At 42.4% G+C, this 25,942-nt stretch overlaps 1 protein-coding gene across 1 annotated transcript in view; it reads left to right on the forward strand.

The window, feature by feature from the left end:
* Window positions 1-728: 728 nt before the first annotated feature.
* The window catches only part of ABCB7 (ATP binding cassette subfamily B member 7), a 117,087-nt gene continuing 91,873 nt past the window's right edge, over window positions 729-25,942 (forward strand). Inside the window, exons 1-2 of the mRNA XM_063432065.1 lie at window positions 729-922; window positions 21,861-21,941. Of these exons, the coding sequence (XP_063288135.1) occupies window positions 794-922; window positions 21,861-21,941 (210 nt within the window). The 5' untranslated portion in view covers window positions 729-793. The remainder of the gene's footprint in view (window positions 923-21,860; window positions 21,942-25,942) is intronic.

Consider the following 25,942-nt stretch of genomic DNA (forward strand, 5'->3'; position numbering starts at 1 on the left):
GACAATTTATAAATGGTTGACTTGATCCCCAAGCAAATTAGAGTAGAAACCTACAAAATACAAAATATCTATGTGATTTCAAATCACTAATAAATTGGTCTTATTAGGTAACGTGAGTCTTTCCCAGACAAATGCAGAACATAATAAAAGGTATATTTATCATGAGCAGAAACGAATAGTCACAGTGCATACAAACACACGACATAGAAATTATTGACACCAATCAACAGTTACAAATAAAAAAGGAGAAATTAACAAAAAAAAAAAACTACTCACTTAGATGGTAAAGTAATAGTATTTCCTGTCTGCCCCAGTAAAGAAATTTGCCCCTCATTATATTTATATCTTCTGTATTTATCTCAAGTTTCCAAGTGTAAATATTAATAAATAGAATTCCTTACATAAAAAGTAAGGAAAGGGGAAAACAAAATGAAAACATATTGAAAAACTAATAAATAGTGTAATAGACTGTCAGAATTGGTCATTCACTTTAAATCCCAATCCCAGTGAGAGCACAGAGTATTCAGGTTCACTTTAACGAATTTCCGTTTCCCCATCCCTAATGCAATGTGTGCCCTGGCTGTGCCTCCGCCTCAGCCACTAGAGCCTATTGCAGTGGTTATGGTGCTTGTAATCACGTGCCAAGTACTGGTTCTGGTTTTATTGTATAACTGACAGGCCACGCCCACTAGCAGGAGCCGCTCTGCCCGTCAGGACCATAGAGCTGGTTGATTCTCCGTTGCTGTCTCTACTGTGCTGGAGGACCTTCCCAGCAGGCCCCGCGCTCCCGGACATGGCGCTGCTCATGGTGCTCAGTCTGCCGCGAAAGCGAGCGGCGGCTTTATTGCAGTGTAGGCGGCATGTCAGCTGCTGGTACCCGCCGGACCGGGAGAGCAGGACAGCCAGAGCCAAGCGCAGCCAGGTGAGGGGAGAGCATGGCGGGAGTGGGATATCTGGCCGGACATAGTGACTGGGGCAGGACTGGAGCATGGGGAGAGTGTGACAGCATGACAGAGGGCAGGACTGGGAGTCAGGTACAGGACCATGGGGGGAGTGAGACAGCATGACAGAGGGCAGGACTGGGAGACAGGTACAGGACCATGGGGGGAGTGAGACAGTATGACAGCATGACATGGGGCAGGACTGGGGCATGGGGGGAGTGGGATATCTGGCCGGACATAGTGACTGGGGCATGGGGGGGGGGGGAGGAGTGTGACAGTATGACAGGGGACTGGGAGTGAGACAGCATGACAGGGGACATGGGGCAGGACTGGGAGTCAGGTACAGGACCATGGGGGGAGTGGGATATCTGGCCGGACATAGTGACTGGGGCATGGGGGGGGGAGGAGTGTGACAGTATGACAGGGGACTGGGAGTGAGACAGCATGACAGGGGACATGGGGCAGGACTGGGAGTCAGGTACAGGACCATGGGGGGAGTGGGATATCTGGCCGGACATAGTGACTGGGGCATGGGGGGGGGGGAGGAGTGTGACAGTATGACAGGGGACTGGGAGTGCAGGGGACATGGGGGGAGTGAGACAGCATGACAGGGGACATGGGGCAGGACTGGGAGTCAGGTACAGGACCATGGGGGGAGTGAGACAGCATGACAGGGGACATGGGGCAGGACTGGGAGTCAGGTACAGGACCATGGGGGGAGTGAGACAGCATGTCAGGGGACATGGGGCAGGACTGGGAGTCAGGTACAGGACCATGGGGGGAGTGAGACAGCATGACAGGGGACATGGGGCAGGACTGGGAGTCAGGTACAGGAGCATGGGGGGAGTGAGACAGTATGACAGAGGGCAGGGGACTTGGGACAGGACTGAGAGTCAGGTAGAGGAGAGTTCAGGGGGAGTGAGATGGCAAGAGACACGGGTCAGGGCTGGGGATCGGTCATCTGACATGAAACCGGTCATGGGGTTGTTCTTTAAAATCTACCGTGTCTATTTTTCTGGGAATAGTGAACGCTTCATGGGTGACTGCATGAAAAGTGCTGCCCTGCACTGTTCAGAGCTCAGGTTTCTGGCAAGCAGCGCTGTCAAAAAATTGCTTTAGTTAATTGATTTAATTGATTTCCTTCTGCCACAATTCAATGTGCAGTGTTAAAGAACAGCACATTTGATGTATAGTCAATAAGTGTCACAAAGTATGCCCAGGAATAACATGATCGAATAGAGGGCAACCATACCTGAAAAAGTCATGAGGAGATAAAGCCCAACATTAACCCAGGTTAATTTATAAAGTAAGAGCAGACATTCCAGGACTTTAAAAAAAAAATAATTTTTTTTTTTTTCATTTAAAGCCAAATTAAAGTGGAACTGCCACTTCCCAAGTTCTTTCAGCACTGTAAACACTATTGCAGCATGTACTGTTGTGAATAAGGCTGCATAGGTAATTACGTCTTTTGCCCCTTGCACTTCCTGGTTTGGCTACTTCTCCATCCCATAGTGTCTGGTAGACCATTTTGGCCACTTTTGTCCACTCAAGTATCCAACGTAAAAATGCCATGCATGTGCGGTTGGCATTTGTTCTGGCATTGCTTTACTCATGCATTTATCAGGCATATTGCACTGCAAGAGTTAACTAATTTACATATTTGCCCAGCAAAATATGTAAACTGAAATGGAAGACTATATGAAGAATTTAAATAAAAATGTAGCGCTTTAAAAAGGCTAACTTTTAGTTAGCTTTTTGATTGTGCTAAAATTAATGAGACAGTACAGCTCTAAAATGAAAATATAAATGTTATGGTCATCAGATTACAAATGCTAAATGTACAAAAAGCATGCACAGTGCTCATATTGCTCTGCGTGCAGTGAAATGTTCTGTTCTCTTTAGATTTACTGTTAAAATATTTACATTTTCTTTCTTTGCTAATATGGAATTCTCTGCCTGAAGAGGTGGTTTTGTCAGTCACTACAGATGTTTAAACTGCAATTGGATAAATACTTACAAAAACGTAACATACAGGGATATCATTTCTAATTAGTGGGGTAATAGCTGCTTGATCCAAGGAGACATCTGACTGCTATTTTGGGGTCAAGAAGGAATTTTTTCCTAGTTTGTGGCAAAATTGGAAGAGCTTCAGACTAGGTGTTTTGCCTTCTTTTGGATCAACAGCAACAACATATGTGAGGAAGGCTGAACTTGATGGACCTGTGAAAGTTGTTTTGCACAGTGTGCCATTCATTGGCTTAGAGTGGTCTGTTAACACTCTCAGCCAATGAAGGGCGGCTGGATCGACTTTCTGCTACTCTGCAGATCCTGGAAGCATGTCATCCAAGAGGAGAAAGCAGCTCAGGCCCAGCGGGGACCCAAGTAAGAGGGTAAACTGTTACTAAATGGTTTGCCACATAACTAGAGAACCAGGCTGGGTATCCTGGCATCATAACCAATACAGCAGTCTTGAAATAACCCTTTAACCCCTTAAGGACCAAACTTCTGGAATAAAAGGGAATCATGACATGTCATGTGTCCTTAAAGGGAAACTCCAGTGCCAGGAAAACTATCCGTTTTCTTGGCACTGGAGGGTCCCTCTCCCTCCACCCCCCCCCCAATCCCCGGTGAAAACCCATTCAGTCACTTACCTGAGGCAGCGACGATGTCCCTCACCCCTGTCTCCTCCTCCGCGACTCTCCTCCTGTCCATTGCGTCGGCCGGTGGGCGAGACTGATCCCGCCCACCGGCCGAGGAGACCTAATGCGCATGCCATTAGAGGTGGAGTTAACCCTGCAAGGTAATTATTGCAGTTTATGAAAAAACTGCAATAATTACAGTTGCAGGGTTACGAGTAGTGGGAGTTGGCACCCAGACCACTCCAATGAGCAGAAGTGGTCTGGGTGCCTGGGGTGTCCCTTTAAGGGGTTAAGAACAACTTACAACCATTTCTGTCATTGCTGTTCACAGGAATGAACACACTTGTCACTTCAAATACATTACATTTCAACATGTGCTTTTTGAAGCTGTCTTTTTCTGGAAGTCTGCTGTGGATGTGGTGCCATGAAAAACCTGGTGCCATCCCACTGTTAAGTGTGAATGACTTTTGAACAGTTTGATATTCAAGCTGGGTTCTCCAAGTGCCCTAGTTTGACTTCCCTTTGTAGATGGCACTTAAAATGGAGTTTGACGCCTCTTCAGGTAGAGCTAAAGTAGAAATTATTCATTTAGAGAAAAGACAGTGTTTACATTACAGCCTGGGAACACCTCTAGTAGCCACTCCTCAGACAGCCACTAAGGGTACTTTCTTGATCAGTGCTGCACTGCGTATTATTGAGCGGCATTGGGAAGTCTGTGATTGGACAACCACAGAAAGTCTGGACTAGGGAAGAAAGGGAGATCTTGTACAGGTTGTAGACAAGACATCTGCAGCTATTGTTTTAGATATACGCCCAATGAAAAAATGTAGAATGCCTACCCTTTTTCATTATGGGTATATCTACTAAATTGAAGCGTTCCTTTAAATAGAACTTAAAAAGTGTGATTTGTATTGGGACTTCATGTGAATATGAAATGTGAGGTGTGTGGGTTTTTTTTTTTTTTTTTTTGGGATGGGGTTTATATCAGTGGTATGGGTAAAATTAACATGAGTGAATGACTAGGTGAGTTTTAAGACTACTTTGGGCACAATAATACCTTCATCTGAATGAAGTTGTTATGGTGTGAAGAGGTCCTGGGCGCCACATCTTTAATCCAACACCCAACTGCACTACCACACTTACATTTTAGTCCAAAGCTACAGTCATTTAGCATCGGACTAGGAGCAGCTGATAGGCTTAGAGCAGGCATCAGTAGTTCCCCATTAACTACCGCTTTGTGAATGGGGAGCTATTGATTGAAATCTTGGACAAGAACAGAAGTGAAGGGAGGAGCGATTTGGCACTGGAATATAGATTTTGGTGTTAAACCATTTGTTAACAGTTGTTATTTTCAGGACTTCCTTGCACAAATATAAACTTCATTTTGATTCATTCAAGTTTTTATTGTTTGTGTCCCTTTTATTTACTTTCTGAAAATGTGTTGTGTACACTGCATGGTACAGGAAGAGAGATCCCCCAGGTAAAAAGACAAACTGTTGTCACACTAATGGACTTCTTACATGTACCAGGGAGCCTGTGCTCTGTAGTGGTTTTGGTGCTTGGAGTGTTCTTTTTAGGGCCAGCAGTTTTAAAGTATTCAAATATATGTGTGTTTTCACCATATACAGCCATGATATTTGCACTTTCTACTTCTGTCACTATGACACCACATTTTAAAGGCAATGTAACCTGCACTATTTACTCTATCTTGCTAGCACTATGCATGTTATTGTCTACAAAATGGAAATTTGTCAGTTCTGTTCTAGTGTCAGGTACAATTGATTACTAAACATAATGTAGATGTAACTAAGTAACCTTTAAGGCTTGGCGTCTTTTGTCAGCTGTTCCATTTAGTATAAATTATTGTGAACAGAATGTCTTGCCTGGACAGTCTGCTTTACAACAGATTCTGAGTGCAGCATTATCTCATAACAACCATAAACCCCTTATCTTTCTCCTCACATAAACATGACTCTAATTATGTATGCTCTAATGATCATCTTTTCCATGCAGTAAGATCAACAAATACTGGTAAATAGTTATGTATGTCTGATAAAAGTCCCCTTTTGATGACTGGCTACCAGAATCATTCACTAAACTAGGGTTTGTTAAAAATAGACACATGGATTGCATGTTTTAGTAAGTACATGGGCACATTTGTGATAACTGCACTAACCTAGGCAATGCAACTTATAGTGTGTGTGTGTTAAAACCCCCAAGGGCTGACCGTAGATCAGTTTAGGTACCTCTCTCCCTGGTATAATAAACAAGTTTTTATTTTTGTGAAAGTTTGACCAGGCTGAGTTAAAAGAATGCTATAGTCACCGTAGAAACATAGAATGTTCAAGACTTCTGTAGGGCTGTACCATTCCTGTGGAACTCCTTTCATACATACAATTGTTTGTGAGTACCACAGTATGTATTCCATCACAGTTCTGTTAAAGTAAATTTGCAATCAAGTTCTGTACAGTTTAGTTGGGTATTCCTATGTGTCCTCTGTTATAAAATGTGTGTTTTTTTTTTTTGTTTTGTTTTTTTTTTGGGGGGGGGGGGGCGGCGAAGGGGTAGAGGGGTGTTTTGGGTTTGTATACTTGCTTACAGACAGCTTACTCTTGGTAAAACACTGCATTTTCAGAGACAATGCATGGTTTACATTACAGCTTGGGATAACTCTGGCCACTCCTCAGATGGCTACTAGAGGTGCTTCCTGGGGCACTGTGCAGAACTTCCATTCAGTGTCTCCACCCTCTGGATAGAGACACTGAACTTTCATCATAGAGATGCATTGATTCAATGTTTCTCTATGAGGATATGCTGATTGGCCAGGACTGTTTGGCTTGTGCTGGCTCTGCCCCTGATCTGTCTCCTTGACAAGCTCAGCCACTCCTATGTGAAAGCACAGTGATTGGCTCAGAGAATCACTTCTGATGATGTCAATCAAGCAGGCAGATCCGGGGCAGAGCCAGCAGCAGGAGCCTGCAATAAAGGTAAATGTTTGCTATATATAGGGGGCAGGGGGGCTAGATGGTGTTTTTAACACTATAGGATCAGGAATACATGTTTGTGTTCCTGACCCTATAGAGTTCCTTTAAATGTACACTATAAACACCATAACCACCACAGCTTATTCCTGTGGTTGTTGTGCAATACTTATTTGAGCTCCGTCCCTCCCAGTTTCTCCAAACCGTTTTAAGAAATAACTGAAACTGTTCTGGGATCCAGAGCCTTGACCCCTATGCTGCAATCAAGATGATATAGGAGTAAAACTGCAGTGTTATCTGTTCAATTCAGTCAACATTTGATCATTAGTGGCAGACTGTGAACACACACACATACACTGTCTAGGTGTATTTTACTATTAAATATATATATATATATATATATATATATATATATATATATATATATATATAATCAAATTACACGTAGACTGATACTGATACTGATTAAATATATATATATATATATATATATATATATATAATTATTATTTATATATAATAAAAAAAATAATTGAAAAATATATAGATGTGTTATTTCGTTCTAACTGTATTGTGATATTAATATATATTTACATCAAAATACATATATCTATATACATAAATATATACGTATATATCACTATATATAAATAAAAATATTTTTAAAATTGTGTATATATATATAGATGCAATGCTAAACAAAAATCTGCACACCAGTCAAGACATAAGACATGCTTCTCCCACAGAAATCCCAAATCTGCAGTGATGTTACAACCGCAAAGGATTCTGGGTGGGCATATGCAAATTAGTTTAACAAAGAATCAAATTTTTGCCTCATTCCATTTTAAACATGGATTCCTTTTAATTTGTGTTTGCAGTATACAACTGCTTGGAACACAATTTAGGATAAGATGCAAAACCAGTGAACCACTCATGTCTGGTTTTGCATCTTATCCTAAATTGTGTTCCAAGCAGTTGTATACTGCAAACACAAAATAAAAGGAATCCATGTTTAAAATGGAATGAGGCAAAAATGTGATTCTTTGTTAAACTAATTTGCATATGCCCACCCAGAATCCTTTTAAAATGTCACGTAGAACTAAAAAAATAACAAAATTTCTTATTTTCTCCCATTTTTTTCATAATAAATTATGTTTCATAGCTAAATATTTGATATTAAATGAAAGCCCTGTTTCCCCTGAATAAAATGATATAGAATAAGGGTGGATGCATTTAAAATGAAAGAGGTGAATTACGGTTGGACAGACAAATAGCGCAAATACCAGGTTTTGTTTACGTTTTGTTTTGTTCACAACGTGTACATTTGGCTCAGTCCTTAAGGGGTTAAGGGCTGTTGACTGGGTGATGCAATTCTATAACTTGCTAAACAAACATGAACAATATTTTTATTTTTAGTGTAGTTCTGTTAAATATGGACATAGCTATGAAAGAAATGTATGTAATGTATGTATTTATTGCATTCTTTTGTGCTGGCATGGTTTTTGTGGGTTGTTTTTTTTTTTTTTTTTTTATGGACACACAAATAAGGTGGAATTTGCAAGTCTGAAGGGCCACCCATATTCAGGATTACAGTTAGATGCTGAATCACATCTCTCTCTGTACGTTAGAAGAAGATGTCCTTGTAGCTCTTGTAAATGGGAAGTATTTTTAATTCAAAGTACTTTTTGCATTTGAAATGTACATTTCGGGGAGCGTGGCCGGACGAGTATGGCAGCACACTGAAAGAGCTCAGCAGTTTCGGGCTCTTAAACGCGGCATAATTACAGTTATCGGGTGATTCCCCGGCACCGATGGAGTGGCCGCGATGTCCCAGCACCGCACAAAAAAGCTGACAGAAACAAAACATAAAACAACCTTCTTTACGGCCAGAATGCCGCAACACAAACAGGCCGACAACCGGGCCCAAGATGGCGCCGACGCAGACCACACTGAAACACTAGAAAGGAATACAGAAGCTCCTGTGACTCAAATCCTGCAAGCAATGTGGGATGCTGCTGTCACCAAAATGCAAGTGACATTCACTACAGCAATAGCAGCACTGCAAAAAAGACATGAGTCCTTGATGCCCGGACCACGTGCCTGGAAGGTAAGATGGCGGACAAAGACGCTGCCCACACAGCAATAGAAGTCCGTATGGGCGAAATAGAACACAAACTGGCACTCCACGACTCCAAGCTAGCAGACGTGGAAGACAGATCTCGCCGCAACATCATCAGACTGTGGGGAGCGCCAGAAGAGGTGGCATTACAAGACCTAACAGCATACACAGTGGAACTATTCCAGCACATCCTACCTGACATACCAACCGATATGTTCCTCCTGGACCGCTTCCACAGAATCCCCAGGCCGCAACACCTCCCTGCCTCCACACCGTGAGACATACTCGTGAGGCTACATTACTACCACGTGAAAGAACAAATTCTCCGTGCCCACAGAACGAAGAAGGACGTACCTCGTAAATACGACATTCTCCTGTTCACGGATCTATCAGCGGATACCCTACGTCGCAGACGATCCTTTAAAATTGTGGCGGAAACACTGAGACACCATAACATCCCCCATCGTTGGACCTTCCAACGATGCTGTGCACACCCCAACACCTCAGACAACCACCCCCGAATATACTACCAACCACCAAGCACCTTCTAACAACATGGGAATCCTGTAGAAACAAACTGTGCTCAGCACACCCATGGGCCCTCGCAACCCTGATCAAAACTCTATACCAATGTAACGGTACGTTTCCGTATCAAAAATGGGAAAAAGCAGGAATCACACACATATTCCACCTCTGCGATAAAAGAGGACTCAAACTATTCCCAGATCTACAAGAAGAATTCAACATACCCTCCAACTACACATTCGCATACCTTCAGATCAAGGCGCTAGTCCATGACATTGTGTTCAACAATATCAAACAAACCCTACAATCCTCCCTCACGAAGTTTGAAATACAATACCTTTCGACAAATACTACAGAAGAAAATGGTGTCCGTATGTTACAACACTCTAGCCAACCCCGAGGAGGAGACAAAGAGGAAATTCATGACACAATGGCAAGACGACCTGCAAACCACTTTCTCCCCGACAGATTGGGACAAGATCTTCACTGCCCATGAGGGGATGTCCACCTGTGCAGCACACTTGGAAACATCCAGAAAACTCTTATATAGGTGGTACATGGTCCCAACTCGCCTACACTCCATGTATGCAACCACATCGGATCTATGCTGGCGCTGTCTCACAAATAGAGGAACTATGCTTCATATATGGTGGACATGTGCGGAGGTGAACTCCCTGTGGAAAAAGACCATAACGAACATCTAAAAACACATGGATCTCAAGATCAGAGACAACATGGGTTTACTTCAGGGAGATCATGCCAAACTAATCTTATTGATTTTTTTGATTGGGTAACTAAAATTATAGATCAGGGTGGTGCAGTAGACATTGCTTACCTAGATTTCAGTAAGGCTTTTGACACTGTTGCACATAGAAGGCTTATCAATAAACTGCAATCTTTGAGTTTGGATTCCAATATTGTTGAATGGGTAAGGCAGTGGCTGAGTGACAGGCAACAGAGGGTTGTAGTCAATGGAGTATATTCGAAGCTTGGGCTTGTCACCAGTGGGGTACCTCAGGGATCTGTACTTGGACCCATTCTCTTTAATATTTTTATTAGTGATATTGCAGAAGGTCTTGATGGTAAGGTGTGTCTTTTTGCGGATGATACTAAGATATGTAACAGGGTTGATGTTCCAGGAGGGATAAGCCAAATGGCAAATGATTTAGGTAAACTAGAAAAATGGTCAGAGTTGTGGCAACTGACATTTAATGTGGATAAGTGCAAGATAATGCATCTTGGACGTAAAAACCCAAGGGCAGAGTACAGAATATTTGATAGAGTCCTAACCTCAACATCTGAGGAAAGGGATTTAGGGGTGATTATTTCTGAGGACTTAAAGGTAGGCAGACAATGTAATAGAGCAGCAGGAAATGCTAGCAGAATGCTTGGTTGTATAGGGAGAGGTATTAGCAGTAGAAAGAGGGAAGTGCTCATGCCATTGTACAGAACACTGGTGAGACCTCACTTGGAGTACTGTACACAGTACTGGAGACCATATCTTCAGAAGGATATTGATACCTTAGAGAGAGTTCAAAGAAGGGCTACTAAACTGGTTCATGGATTGCAGGATAAAACTTACCAGGAAAGGTTAAAGGATCTTAACATGTATAGCTTGGAGGAAAGACGAGACGGGGGATATGATAGAAACATTTAAATACATAAAGGGAATCAACACAGTAAAGGAGGAGACTATATTTAAAAGAAGAAAAACTACCACAACAAGAGGACATAGTCTTAAATTAGAGGGACAAAGGTTTAAAAATAATATCAGGAAGTATTACTTTACTGAGAGGGTAGTGGATGCATGGAATAGCCTTCCAGCTGAAGTGGTAGAGGTTAACACAGTAAAGGAGTTTAAGCATGCGTGGGATAGGCATAAGGCTATCCTAACTATAAGATAATGCCAGGGACTAATGAAAGTATTTAGAAAACTGGGCAGACTAGATGGGCCGAATGGTTCTTATCTGCCGTCACATTCTATGTTTCTATGTTTCTATAACATTGATCAGGAAGGTCACAAACTTCCAACTGGCGCATGACCCAGCTACAATACTACTCAGACTGCTACCAGACAACACGCCTAAACCGATCCGGAAGATGATTTACCTGATATTGAGTACAGTATCCACACTGATAGCCAGGTGTTGGAAAACCCCCAAACTGCCCGTGCTCAGGGAAATTGAATCTGCAATGACCACGACTATTGAATACGAACTCACAATGTGGTACCAGACGAAGATCGGAAAACTAAGCCCCCACACTAACACGATGTGGCAGACATACCTTCAACTTGCTAGCGGGACACATACACAGACCTCAGACACACAAGTAGATGAACACAATCAGGAGGCCCACGGCCCAGATACCTGCCAGTCTGAGGAGCACAACACTCCCGAACCTCCTCCCCACCTAGCAGGACACAGCAATAGAATTACAAACCACCCAGGCACGAACACAGAAACAGACGAGAGACTAGGCACGGGGCGGACACCCGCCCACGCTGACCTCTCCTCCCCCCACCGACCCCACAGCCACGAGACCTAGCTGAAATCCCCTGACACACCAAAACCAGACGCGGACAGCGAAAATAGCATGACCCGACCGACAACCAGATTCCCTATGATATCAGGGAGAAAGATTACCGATCCATTCTTAGAGCAGAATCTACCCCTCTAGAGACAAGTCAATACAGCCCTCACCCTGTGAAGCACCCCCAACCAAGAGCCCCAAAGTAACGGCCAAAGGGCAACACTGGACCATCTGATGGCAAAGGGCCCCCACTCTAGTTAAGCCTCAGACAGATTGGGTTACCAGTAGGCACCAAGTAATAAATTAAAAGTTGGAAATAAAACTGCATGCATGTAAAAGCAACCTTCAATTATGTATACAACAACCACCTGCATGTCATGTAACACAACGTAAACACTGAAACTTTACTGCCCCCCCCTCTTCCTTTCTGTACCCCCCCCCTGTTATGTTATTTGAAAACAATAAAGAACAAATTGAAAGAAAAAAAAAGAAATGTACATTTCATCTTTTCCTCAAGTTCTTTTAAAGGTCAGTCCGAGTATTTATCAATTTAAATTTATAAAAGTGTCTTAAAGAGTTGTGCCATAAAAACCATGCCAAGGTGCATTCACAAATATATTGGTGAAAATAAAAGAATAAATAGGCACCACTAGGAAGAAAATACTAATAATCGTCAAAAATTGAGCACAACACTATTAAATAAACTATTTATAAATATGTATTGTTTAATAACCCCATGTGGTTTTGTTTTGCTCCTCCAATGCACTGGCCATGATTTGACCAGACTAGTTTGTGATGACAGTGGCTACATATGTGGTTTTCAATGCTTTATTCAATGGTGTCATTTCTAGAGAAATGACAAGTTCCCTACTAGACAGGAATCACATAATCAATAAGGCTGGTGCAGCTAATTGTGTTTTAAATGAGAAACGTGATATATTCAAAAGATTAGGTCTTTATTATTATTATTATTATTTTATTTATATAGCGCCAACAAATACCGTAGCGCTGTACAATGGGTGGACTAACAGACACATAATTGAGATCAGACCACTGAACGTACAGGAACAGAGGGGGTTGAGGGCCCTGCTCAATGAGCTTACATGCTAGAGGGAGTGGGGTATAGTGACACAAAGGGTTAAAGTAGGGGGATTAAATAGTTTGTTAGAGAAGGGTTTATTGAGTGCTTGGTAGGTCATTTTTGACAGTTGCAGGAAAGGAGTCATGGGGTGGGGGATGAGAAGCCTGCTGACAGTTTAATTGATACGCTTTAATGAAGAAGTGAGTTTTCAAAGATTTTTTGAAGGAATGGAGGCTGGGTGAAAGTCTGATTGAGGAGGGAAGGGAGTTCCACAGAATAGGTGCAGCCCTAGAGAAGTCTTGAAGGCGAGCGTCAGAGGTGGGGATCTGGGCAGAGGATAGGCGTAGGTCTTGGGATGAGTGCAGGGGTCTCGACGGGACATACTTGTGTATGAGGGAGGATAGGTATGTTGGAGCAGCATTATGTAGGGAAGCCAATGCAGGGACTGACAGAGCGTGGAGGTGTGGGAGGTGCGACTGGACAGGAAGATAAGCCTCGCAGCCGCATTCATTATAGATTGCAGCGGTGCAAGCTGGGAACATGTAAGACCGGTGAGAAGGGGATTGCAGTAGTCGAGGCGAGAGAGAACAACAGCATGAACCAGTATCTTAGCCTCGTCTGGCATTATGTATGGGCGGATGCACGCTATGTTCTTGAGTTGGAAGCGACAGGATTTGACTATCGATTGGACATGGGGAGTAAAAGAGAGGCCAGAATCGAAAAGGACCCCTAGGCAGCGAGCCTGCGAGGTAGAGGTGATAGTAGCGCCGTTGACTTGGATGGAGACAACAGGAGTAGCAGCACTTGAGGGAGGAAGAACTAGAAGTTCTGTTTTGGACAGGTTGAGTTTAAGGAAGTGAGCAGCCATCCAGTTGGAAATAGCAGAGAGGCAGTCGGAAACACGAGTCAAGGTGGGCGGAGAGGGATCAGGGGAGGACAGGTAGATTTGCGTGTCATCTGCATATTGAAGATATGTCTTTATTGAAGATCTGCCCCCCCCCTTCCAACAACAGATTCAATCTTGGTGGTAGCAATCTTGAATTTATTTGCCATATTTTCCCTTTAAACAATATATTGCCAGTTTTGTTCATAATGGTATATAATTTCCTGTCCAGTCATTGGGCTGATAAATGGAAAATAAAAATAAAAATTGGTGAAAGCAGGACACCTTAGTTACTAATTAGGCAGCATTTATAAAAATGCACAAGGAGGGACAAAGGAGAATTTTTATATATATTTTTTTCCTGCTAAAATGAAATTTATCTAGTTAAATAAGTTAAAATATCTGTTATTCAATCTGAAAACCAAACTGCAGACGGTTTCGGAAGGCAGATTTAATGAGACAAAAAATCTGAAAGGGAACAGCTCTTTAAAAACGGACTGATAGTTTTCCTGCTGCAGGGAGGTTGAACTGGTCTGCCTCTCTGCAACTCAGATAGACTTTGATCTCCTCCTCTGACTGCATTTAAGTCATTGGTTGATGGGGTCAAAGTAAACCATTTGGAAAAATCACATTTTGTACTTCTGCGATGCACAGCAATGTAACTACAGAAATCATCTCTTAAAACTGCTTGTTCTAACCCAATGTCAACTCAGTAATGCACTGTGTGTTTATCTAGAGAATGTGGAAATTATTGTCCATAATCACAAAATCCTTGCACTTCCATAACAAAAGAAAATACAGCTCTACAGCATTCAGATGAATGCTGTACTGCACTCATAGTTTCCATCATAAAAATAAAATAAAGATTTAATTTTTGCAGGTTTTGGTCTTAAGTTACTTATTTTTTTGGCCATCTGTTTCCCATTGTTTTTATTTTCTTTCTTTTTTTTGGAAATTCACCTTTGTGTTTCAGTTATATAGATAAAGTAGGGACTATTTTTTCTTATGTGCAGTGTGATTAAGCCCCACAATGGGGAGGGCTAAAACAAAGTTCCATTTCAAATAGTAAACTAATTTACCCACAATCCACAAAAAACTCAAAAGGATAAACTGCAGTCATCATGGACAGAAGAGAACAAAAATGGCACCTCTCAGTTATTGAGATCTGGAGCATGGAAAAAATAAAGATAATAAATATAAAGGCATGGGGGTGTATAATCATTAAGATACAACAAGCACAATAAAAAGTGTGCAGGCTTTTATGAATTACTGTTTGCTCGTTTTAACTTGCTTTGAGCAGCTTCACTTATATTGTCGTAAATTAAATCAAATGTTTGTGACTGGTGTAGAAACCTTCCAACAACAGTGCTGCCATAAAAAGTAATTGAAGGAACAGGGTTTGTTGAGAGATCTCAGGATTCTCTGGTTGATTCAAACCTTGGCCAGGAATCTGCGATTTCTGTCTAACCTGCAGAGCGTGTCTGGTGCGCTGCTGTCCTACTCCAAACCAGAGATGTAAAATGTCCAGAAACTTTAAAGCCAAGGGAAAACATATTTGTTTGTTTTTCCTGTTTTCATTTTTTTTTTTTCGAAAAAGAAATGAAAAATGCAGAGAAGAGTTCTCGAATAAGCTTTTTAACCCCTTAAGGACCAAACATCTGGAATAAAGGGGAATCATGACATGTCACACATGTCGTGTCCTCAAGGGGTTGTTGTTCTAAATAGAACTACAAAGTCCAGACATGTTAGGAGCATGTGAATTCTAAGGAACATATTTTTTTGCCAGTATGTGAGAACATTAACACCCCTCTGACACCCCCATCAATAAAGAACTACGTAAATAATCCATCAACTTTAGATTGTAATGACATTTGAGAAGGGTCTTCATCAACTTACTATTCCTGTAACATTTTGTAATTGTCTCAAGCACTGCAAAATAAGTTAGCACTATATAAATGCCAATAATAACATAACAAAATTAAACATTATTTGTCTCCCCACTAATCCTCCTGCTGATCTGTAGTACCGGCAAAACTGCCGAATTGCGTCCTAACAGAATGAGAACAGTTTCTCCATTCGTGTTAGGACGCAATTCGGGACTTTGGGCTGGAATTTCATTTGAATAAATGAAACTCCGATCCTATTCGTGCCGCGGCTGCAGCTTAGTAGATAGCTTCCCAATACCGCATGAATTAGGGAGTTATCTACCAAAAGGCTGAAAGACCCAAATAGGTCTTTCAGACAAATTTACGAATACCAAGTAAAGATTACTTAGTATTAGTAAATTCTGCCCCTACTTGCTATGCCGCTGGCTGGTCACTGTAAAAAAAAACAAAACAAAAAACAAAACAAAACCCTAAATGAGAATGTGGGGGAAAGGACCTATTGTCCTCTCCCGCCCCCACCCCTGTCTCACTCTAAAAATAGTGAGGAGGAACAATAACTAAGTACCTGTCAAAAAAGAAATAAAACCATCATTTGATGTAGTCTTTTTTTCTAAAATCTTTTTTTCATCCCAAAAAAAGGCCAAATAAAAATCCATGATACCCGTCGAACTTGTCCAAATAAAAAGAAAAAAAACTGCGCAAAAAAAAAGAAAAAACCTGACGCTAAAAAAAAAATCCATCTTCACGCATGGAGGGCACGGCGCAGACTGAGCTCCGCAGGGCGGGGAAAGGCTTATAAAGCTGTCACACGCGCCCTGCAAGTAGGGTCAGAGCTCTCTGGTTGGTTTAATCCAACCAGAGTCTTCTGACAGGTAAGTCTCTGCATTTACCTGTCACAGCACTCTAGTTGGCTTGAAATCTAACCAATCAGAGTGCTCTGTGTCATTTTACACAGCGTGGGAAAGTTTTTTGGAGTGTAAAATGACTCCTAACACTCTGGTTGCTTTCAATTTGAAATCCAACCAATCAAAGTGCCCCATCACTTTACACGCTTTGTGATGTGCCAGGTAAATGTAGAGACTTACCTGTCAGTCTCTTTATTTACCGGTTAGAGCACTCTGTTCGGCCTAAACCAAGCATTCAGAGAGTTCTGAGCCCAATTGCAGGGCGTGGGAATGCTTTATAAGCCTTTCCCCACCCTGCGGAGCTCAGTCTGCGCCGTGCCCTCCATGGGTGAAGATAGATTAGGAGGAGTACAATAGGTCCCCACCTATTGATATTTAGGACCCCCACCCGCCGCTCCAGGATGGGGGCGGGGGGAGGCGTGAGGAGGAGAGGACACACAATATGTCCCTACCCCCCACATTCTCATTTAGGGTTTTGTTTTTTTTTAACAGTGAGCACTGTTTAGTAGACATGACTCTACTCACAGCATAGTGAGTAGGGGCAGAATTTACCAACACCAAGTAATCTTTGCTTGGGATTAGTAAATTTTTGGTAGCTCCCTAATACCGTGAGAATTAGGGAGTTATGTACTAAGCGTCTGCAAGAATAGGATCGAAGTTTCATTCATCCAAACAAAGTCCCGAACTGCGTCCTAACACGAATGGAGAAACTGTTCTCATTCTGTTAGGACGCAATTCGGCAGTTTCGCCGGTGTTCTGTCTAAATGACAGAACATTCGGGAAAAGTGGAAGGAGGCTTCGCGGGAACACGGAGGAAAGGTGAGAATTGTGGGAAAATTGCTCTGACCACCGGAAATGAAGCACACGTTGTGGTAGATGCAGACGAACAGGAAGATGAGCCTTGCCGCCGCATTCCTTATGGACTTGTCTCGGCTCTTCTGTTGGAGTGGCTGCACATAAACTAGACAGCCACGCCGACAAAGATTTCAAACTTGCCTTGGTCGTGGCGGGCATTTGCCCGGTCTCCCTCTGTTCCGGTCCCCAGTGGGTGCGACATTCTTAGCAACGCTGGCCGCTGCTGTTCAGGATTTTTTAATAAACGTACTCTCGCTCACATTAAAGCTGGCGCCAACGTGCGTGCCACGTCACGTCATGTCATTCACATGCACATACGTTTTGGGGTCAGAGACAGCCAATTACAGCCTAAAGAGGGTTATTTAAACCCAAATTACCTATTTGCAAGTGCCCTGATGTGGTTTCCACTACCTGGTTATCCAAGAGTGTGTTCCTGATGTTTTTTCTGGTATTTGACTGTCGCTTTGTTTTTGTTTTTTTAAATTCTTTATTTTTGCGTGCATAAAGAGGTTAGACAGTTACATTTGCGGTTGCATTGCCCCAAAAGCATATGCACTCGTTATGACAATCTACAGTGACTTATGAAGGCATAGCAAGAGAAAATACAATGCACATTTTTATAATATAGCATGAGGCATACGTGTAAACATGAAAACAGTGCTAGTGTTTGATTGTCTTTTATGACTTAAGCTTGTGGATTATAGTACTGTGGTAGAGGAGTATGTTTCCCGGGAGGCCCCCCAGGTAAATCAGGCTTTGAGTCTCGTTATGGCAATTTGAGGGTGAGAGCATGGTAGCGCACTGGGTACAACTAGGGTGGTTCTGGGCTCAAGGTGTAGGCACTGGGGGTGTATTGCTGAGGTACCCTGGTACCTATACTCCGCCTCGAGGTCATCCTATGCCATGTGGGGGCTCTGCGCTTCCCAGCCCTGAGAGTCTCTTGATGGAGCCTTGCTGCTTTCCCAGGTGAGGGTCTGCATTCAGGGGTCGCTGTGGAAGCCCGACTGTGGAGGAGCGGCAGCTTCTTCTGCGTGGCTTCAGAGACCGGCTTGCTTTGTGAGGCAGGCACCGTGCTGCAGCCCTGTCGGCTCGTGGCAGGCTGGTTGTGGCTTTATGTGCCGTCTTTCGCATGCTGGAAAGCTTGGTTGTTTTCCGGTGCGTGGCCCGTGTGTGCTGGGAGCCAGGTTTTGTGGTCCGCCATTTTCTGTCCCTCTGTATCTTGGATACTGTGGGTTTATCGCTGGAGCGGGGAGGCAGTTTATGAAGCGTTTGATCTGTCTTGGTAGGTAGCGGTGCTTGTTGCTGCCTACTCTCCAGCTTCCTCCAGAAGGCTGTGAACAGGCTGTCTAGTCTGGCTTCGAGGTCCCAGTGTGGGTGAGAGCATGTGGCGTCCGCCATGTTTCGATTCTCTGTTGCTGGGTAGTGCTCGTTCAGTACCTGTTCGTTTGTCCCATGCAGCAGGGTTGCCTCCCTGGAGTGGACTGGGATCACCCCCGCCGGTCCCTGGGGGGCGGGGGGGGAGAAGTATGTCACTGTGTCCGCCTCGCCAGTGTCAAGACGAGGAGAGCGGCCGTCTCCCGCCATCTCTGCCATCTGCAGGACGCGGCTAGCTAGCTCAGGTTCCCGGTGCTGGAATCGCATAATTCTGGTATCGGAGGATACACCAGCTCTCCCCTGTCTCGGGTAGAGCAGTTTGGTGCTTGGGCAAGTCGTGTGATTGCGGTTTGCGGTAGGGAATGTGCTGAGAACAGCGGGAGCTCTGCAAACATACGACTGTTCAGTTAGCAGGTCAAGCTCCGCCCCCGTGGCTTTTTGACTTCCCTGATTTCTGGTATCCTTGACTTCTGGCTTTCCTCATCGTTGGGTCTCATTCTGTGTCCCTGAGTATCCAGTTAGAAATAGCAGAGAGGCAGTCAGAGACACTATTCAAGAGGGACGGGAAGAGATCAGGAGAGGACGGATAGATTTGCGTGTCCTCTGCATAGAAATTAAATTTTGGAAGCCAAAGGAGCTAATGAGTTTACCAAGGGAGGCAGTATAGATAGAGAACAGTAGGGGACCAAAGACTGAACCTTGGGGGAGAAGAAGCAGAGCCAGAGAAAGAAACACTGAAAGAGTGTTGGGAAAGATAGGAGGAGGAGCAGCAGGAGAGAGCAATATCTTGTAGACCGATATTGCGGAGGATGAGAAGAAGCTGTTTATGATAAACGGTGTCAAAAGTCGCTGGATACTTTGGTCAGTACCGTTTCCACAGAGTGTTTAGCGTGGAAAACAGAGTTGGACTTGAGAAAGTCTGTCAATCTCGCATACACAACTCTTTCGAGGATCTTGGAAGCAAAAGGCAGTAGCGAGATAGGACTGTAGTCGGACAGGGAGTTGTGGTCAAGGTTGGGCTTCTTTAGAATTGGGATTACAGTTGCATGTTTGAAGGGCGATGGAAATATGCCAGAGGAGAGAGAGAGAGATTGAGAATTTTAGTGAGGGGTGGAGAAAGAGAAGACAGAGTACGGATGAGATACGAGGGAATTGGAGCTAGGGAGCAGGTGGTGGGGCGGGAGGACTGGAGCAGAAACCTCTTCCGCTGTTGCGGGTGCAAATGAACATAGAACAGCAGAGGGGGTGAGGTTAGGGGAAGTATTGTAAGGGGAAGAAGAAAGATGAGATGTCATCCCTGATTGTAGAGAAAAGGCAATGTTTACATTGCTGCCTAGTAACACCTCTAATGGCAGTCACTCAGGTAGCCACTAAAGCACTTCCTACCTCAGCTGTGCATGGAAGCTCTGAACGTTCATTATAGAATTGCATTGATTCACTGTGTTTATGAAGAGATGCTGATTAGCGCAGCCTTTTTCTGCGTATGTGCAATAGCCTCCGAATGCTTTCCTATGGGAAAGCACTGGAATGGCTGAGATCATCAAGCTTGATTATCTCGGCCTTGATGGCGGGGTCAGCCATGGTGAGACCGGCATAACTTGGGAAAAAAGGCGAGTAAAAACACCATCCTCGTGCAATCAAAGGGTGGCCGGTCACCTAAATATACACAATTAATGACAGACAGACACATTAACAGTTTTTGTTTTAATTCAATTTATGTCCATTCAGCATCTCCCTACCTTTGGGAGAGCTGGACTGGATCATTTCCCTGGGGTTCAGTGTGATTGAGTAATCTTCTTACTCTGCTCCCTTGCACGCCATTTAGTGATGCCGGAGTGACATGATATTCCAGCTCCCGGTATCCGTGCAGGAAGATTACAGCTCCCTCGCCGCCCACCTGCCTCCACTGTCTCTCAGCCGGCCACTCACCTGAGAGGGAATGGGCTAACAAAAATGCCTGGGATTTGTCAAGCCCTGAAATAACTTATTACCCAGAAAAGTTCCCCCTTCTCGAAAGGATTGGAGTAACATGTTGTTTTTTTTTAATTTTATTTTTTTTATTACATGCAATCTGTGAATGGAGTCCTATTGGCATTATTCATCAGGGTTCCCCCCTATAAGAACATTTGGAAATCATTCTAAATTAAGGTTATGCACACAATAGCAAGCGCCAGGAAAAACTCCTGATTTTGCTTGGCACACCCTGTCTGCCATCACTAGAGCTGTGTCGAGTTCCAATCAATGGCTTCTCATTTAGAAGCCTTTGATTGGTCCATTTAACCGTCTCAAAGCACAAGCACACACTCTAAGCTGATGAGGGAGGGAGGAACCAGTCAAGCTGAAACAAAGCACATACATACTCCTACCACCATGACCACTTTAAATGACTAGAGTGGTCAAGATGGTTGGAGTAACCTTTTAAGTGCTTGGCACCTACTTTGAGCCTAAATGTCATATTGAAATTGAAAAGCAAATTACCCACCTCCCCCCAAACCCCCTGTTTTTAGAATTGTACTGCAGAGCTTCAGCCAGTTAAATGTCTTTAATCAAATCTTGTTACATGATTTTGCAGCCTTCATTCCCAGGTTGAAAATAGATCACCAATTTTATTTTGCTTCTGAAAGTCTTACAAACGTAATCACAATTGTTATACTTTTCTTTTCTGTGAAAGTTACAATTGCCTCTGGTACACAGTTTGCTGCTGAGATTCGTGCCGGTTTCATTTCAAGCAGAGTACTTGATCAACTCATTTGTTATAGGTTCAGGACTATCCAGTTGCATATCATTGTTCTAGACTTGTAGAATATGAAATAAGGAACATGTGGGAACAGAGTTGTGCTAAATGAAGAGGGATTCTTGGGTACAAAGCACGAAACAATGGATGTGTCTGGGGACATGAAACCATAATGGTATAAAGGCGCTTTTGTCATTTTGCATTTTTAATGTTTGTTTTTAATTTGCTTTACACCTGCTGCCTATGTTCTTCTGGCTCCAATTCAGCTATATGCTCTCTATGTTGTGTTCCTCCTGGGCATCACAATCCATAAAAGAAAAGGGAAAAAGAAATAATGTTTGAACAGCTAATATGGTTTTTTTTATTTTATTTTAACGTGACCTTGCTTTTTTTCTTTCTCCTCAGGTTCTACACACGCTCCCGAGGCAGACTGCGTGGCATATTTTGGGGAAAGACAATTCAAGGCACTTGTTAGATGCTGCAAAGGTATTAATAGCTTAATTCTATGCTGCCAGCCAGAGAAGAGATAGTGAGCCCCCTCAGAGTATTCTCCAATTTACCCTGCATATTCCACTTTTGCATAATGTCTTATTTTATGTGCAGAGAAAAATGAATGAATGAATAATTCCATTCTGCCTGCAGCTGAAACAAAGAATCTGTATACTGATGCTGAGTTAATGGGACATTAACCTTAATCCAGGTTAGAGTACTAGAGCTCTTATAACAATCGGCAACCTCTAGCACTCTCTTGCTGTTTTGTGACCTACAACTCCTATCAATCTCAGCTGGCTGTACTAAGTCCAGTGACTCAAAAACTAAAAAATTGAGCTTGGTAGACTGTAGAATATGGGCATTAAGCAGACAGCCCTTATAAAAGACAGACTAACCCAACAATACACGCTGTTGGGTTAGATTTTTTTTTTAATCTGTATTTCAGGTGTGTCGAAATTTAAAAATGTAGTCCATGGTACTCCAGCGGGTGGAAAGCACAATAATTGCTCCCTTGCACCTTGGTGCAAAGCATGAACTCCCTAACACCTTACATTTTTTAAAGGGCTTCATGTTTGTCATCACACACAGCAGAATAACACAAAATGCCAATAATGCTTTTCATACAGTAGCATTGGATTTGACAAATGCAGCAATTGCCATTTGTGTCTCTGAAATGGCAATATTTTACATGTTGCCAGAGAACAGGGACAGAATTTATGCATCAAGCATACTGGATGTAACATAGAAACATAGAATGTGACGGCAGATAAGAACCATTCGGCCCATCTAGTCTGCCCAATTTTCTCAATACTTTCATAAGTCCCTGGCCTTATCTTATAGTTAGGATAGCCTTATGCCTATCCCACGCATGCTTAAACTCCCTTACTGTGTTAACCTCTACCACTTCAGCTGAAAGTCTATTCCATGCATCCACTACCCTCTCAGTAAAGTAATACTTCCTGATATTATTTTTAAACCTTTGTCCCTCTAATTTAAGACTATGTCCTCTTGTTGTGGTAGTTTTTCTTCTTTTAAATATGGTCTCCTCCTTTACTGTGTTGATTCCCTTTATGTATTTAAATGTTTCTATCATATCCCGCCTGTCTTTCCTCCAAGCTATACATGTTAAGATCCTTTAACCTTTCCTGGTAAGTTTTATCCTGCAATCCATGAACCAGTTTAGTAGCCCTTCTCTGAACTCTCTCTAAGGTATCAATATCCTTCTGAAGATACGGTCTTCAGTACTGCGTACAATACTACAAGTGAGGTCTCACCAGTGTTCTGTACAATGGCATGATCACTTCCCTCTTTCTACTGCTAATACCTCTCCCTATACAACCAAGCATTCTGCTAGCATTTCCTGCTGCTCTATTACATTGTCTGCCTACCTTTAAGTCATCAGAAATAATCACCTCTAAACCCTTTCCTCAGATGTTGAGGTTAGGACTCTATCAAATATTCTGTACTCTGCCCTTGGGTTTTTACGTGGAAGATGCATTATCTTGCTCTTATCCACATTAAATGTCAGTTGCCACAACTCTGACCATTTTTCTAGTTTACCTAAATCATTAGCCATTTGGCTTATCCCTCCTGGAACATCAACCCTGTTACATATCTTAGTATCATCAGCAAAAAGACATACCTTACCATCAGGACCTTCTGCAATATCACTAATAAAAATATTAAAGAGAATGGGTCCAAGTACAGATCCCTGAGGTACCCCACTGGTGACAAGCCCAAGCTTCGAATATACTCCATTGACTACAACCCTCTGTTGCCTGTCACTCAGCCACTGCCTCACCCATTCAACAATATTGGAATCCAAACGTAATTATTGCAGTTTATTGATAAGCCTTCTATGTGCAACAGTGTCAAAAGCCTTACTGAAATCTAGGTAAGCAATGTCTACTGCACCACCCTGATCTATAATTTTAGTTGCCCAATCAAAAAAATCAATAAGATTAGTTTGGCATGATCTCCCTGAAGTAAACCCATGTGTTTTTAGATGTTCAACAATCCTATTCTTTAACATGGTTTCCATCACTTTCCCCACTACTGAAGTAAGGCTTATTGGCCTATAGTTGCCCGACTCCTCCCTATTACCTTTCTTGTGAATGGGCACAACATTCGCCAACTTCCAATCTTCTGGGACTAGTCCTGTTTTCAATGATTGGTTAAATAAATCTGTTAATGGTTTTGCTAGTACACCACTAAGCTCTTTTAATAGCTTTGGGTGTATTCCATCAGGTCCCATTGACTTATTTGTCTTTACTTTTGACAGTTGAAATAGAACATCTTCCTCTGTAAACTCACGTGTAATAAATAACTCATTTATCCTTTTTCTTAACTGAGGTCCCTCTCATTCATTTTCATCTGTAAATACCGAACAAAAATATTAATTGAGGCAGTCAGCTAGACCTTTAGCCTCTTCTACATACCTTCCTAGAGAGAGTTCAAAGAAGGGCTACTAAACTGGTTCATGGATTGCAGGATAAAACTTACCAGGAAAGGTTAAAGGATCTTAACATGTATAGCATGGAGGAAAGACGAGACAGGGGGGATATGATAGAAACATTTAAATACATAAAGGGAATCAACACAGTAAAGGAGGAGACTATATTTAAAAGAAGAAAAACTACCACAACAAGAGGACATAGTCTTAAATTAGAGGGACAAAGGTTTAAAAATAATATCAGGAAGTATTACTTTACTGAGAGGGTAGTGGATGCATGGAATAGCCTTCCAGCTGAAGTGGTAGAGGTTAACACAGTAAAGGAGTTTAAGCCTGCGTGGGATAGGCATAAGGCTATCCTAACTATAAGATAAGGCCAGGGACTAATGAAAGTATTTAGAAAACTGGGCAGACTAGATGGGCCGAATGGTTCTTATCTGCCGTCACATTCTATGTTTCTATGGAATAGCCTTCCAGCTTCCTTATTTTGTTTTTAATCTAACTAATCCTTGTTTTACTTTTCTTTTCTCATTTATGTATCTAAAAAAAGTTTTGTCCCCCTTTTTTTTTACTGACACTGCTATTTTCTCTTCTGTGTGTGATTTGGACTTGCTTAGCCTCTTTCTGCCTAATCTTATAGATCATTCTGTCTTCCTCACTCTGTTTTTTTTTTATAATTATTAAATGCTAACTTTTAGTTTTTTACTATTTTGGCCACATCTGCGGAGTACCACAATGGTTTCTTGAATTTTTGCTTTTACTAACAAACCTAATGCAATTTTCTGTTGCCTTCAGTAGTGCAACTTTTAAATAATCCCATTTCTCTTGGACGACATTTAAATTGCTCCAGTCTGATAATGACTCCTTTACACATATTCTAATTTTAGAAAAGTCTGTTTTTCTAAAGTCTAAAACTTTTGTTTTTGTGTGGTGTGACTCAGTCACTGTTCTTATATTAAACCACACTGACTGATGATCACTGGATCTTAAACTTTCACCTACAGTAATATCGGATACCAAATCTCCATTTGTTAACACTAAATCTAGTATGGCCTCTTTACGAGTTGGCTCCTCAACTTGTTTTAGAGACAATCCCAGTAGGGAGTTTAGAATATGTGTGCTCCTGGCACAAGCAGCTATTTTTGTTTTCCAATTCAGATCAGGAAGATTAAAGTCACCCATGATGATAACTTCCCCCTTCATTGTCATTTTAGCTATTTCCTCAACAAGTAGATTATCTAACTCTTCAATTTGTCACGAATTACTGTGTGATTACCAAATTCTAACGTAACCCAAACGGACTCTATGTTCACCTCACTAACTTTTATTAGGCTAGATTTTATGCTATCCTTCACATACAGGGCCACCCTCCCCCTTTCCTGCCTTCCCTGTCTTTTCTATATAAAGAGTACCCTGGTATTGCTATGTCCCAGTCATTTTTCTCATTATACCATGTCTCAGTAACACTGACTAAATCTACATTATCAGTTGCCAATATTGCCACAAGTTCATGGATCTTATTCCCTAAACTGCGAGCATTTGT

Source organism: Pelobates fuscus, chromosome 9 (assembly GCF_036172605.1).
Source record: "Pelobates fuscus isolate aPelFus1 chromosome 9, aPelFus1.pri, whole genome shotgun sequence".
Lineage (NCBI taxonomy): Eukaryota > Metazoa > Chordata > Amphibia > Anura > Pelobatidae > Pelobates > Pelobates fuscus.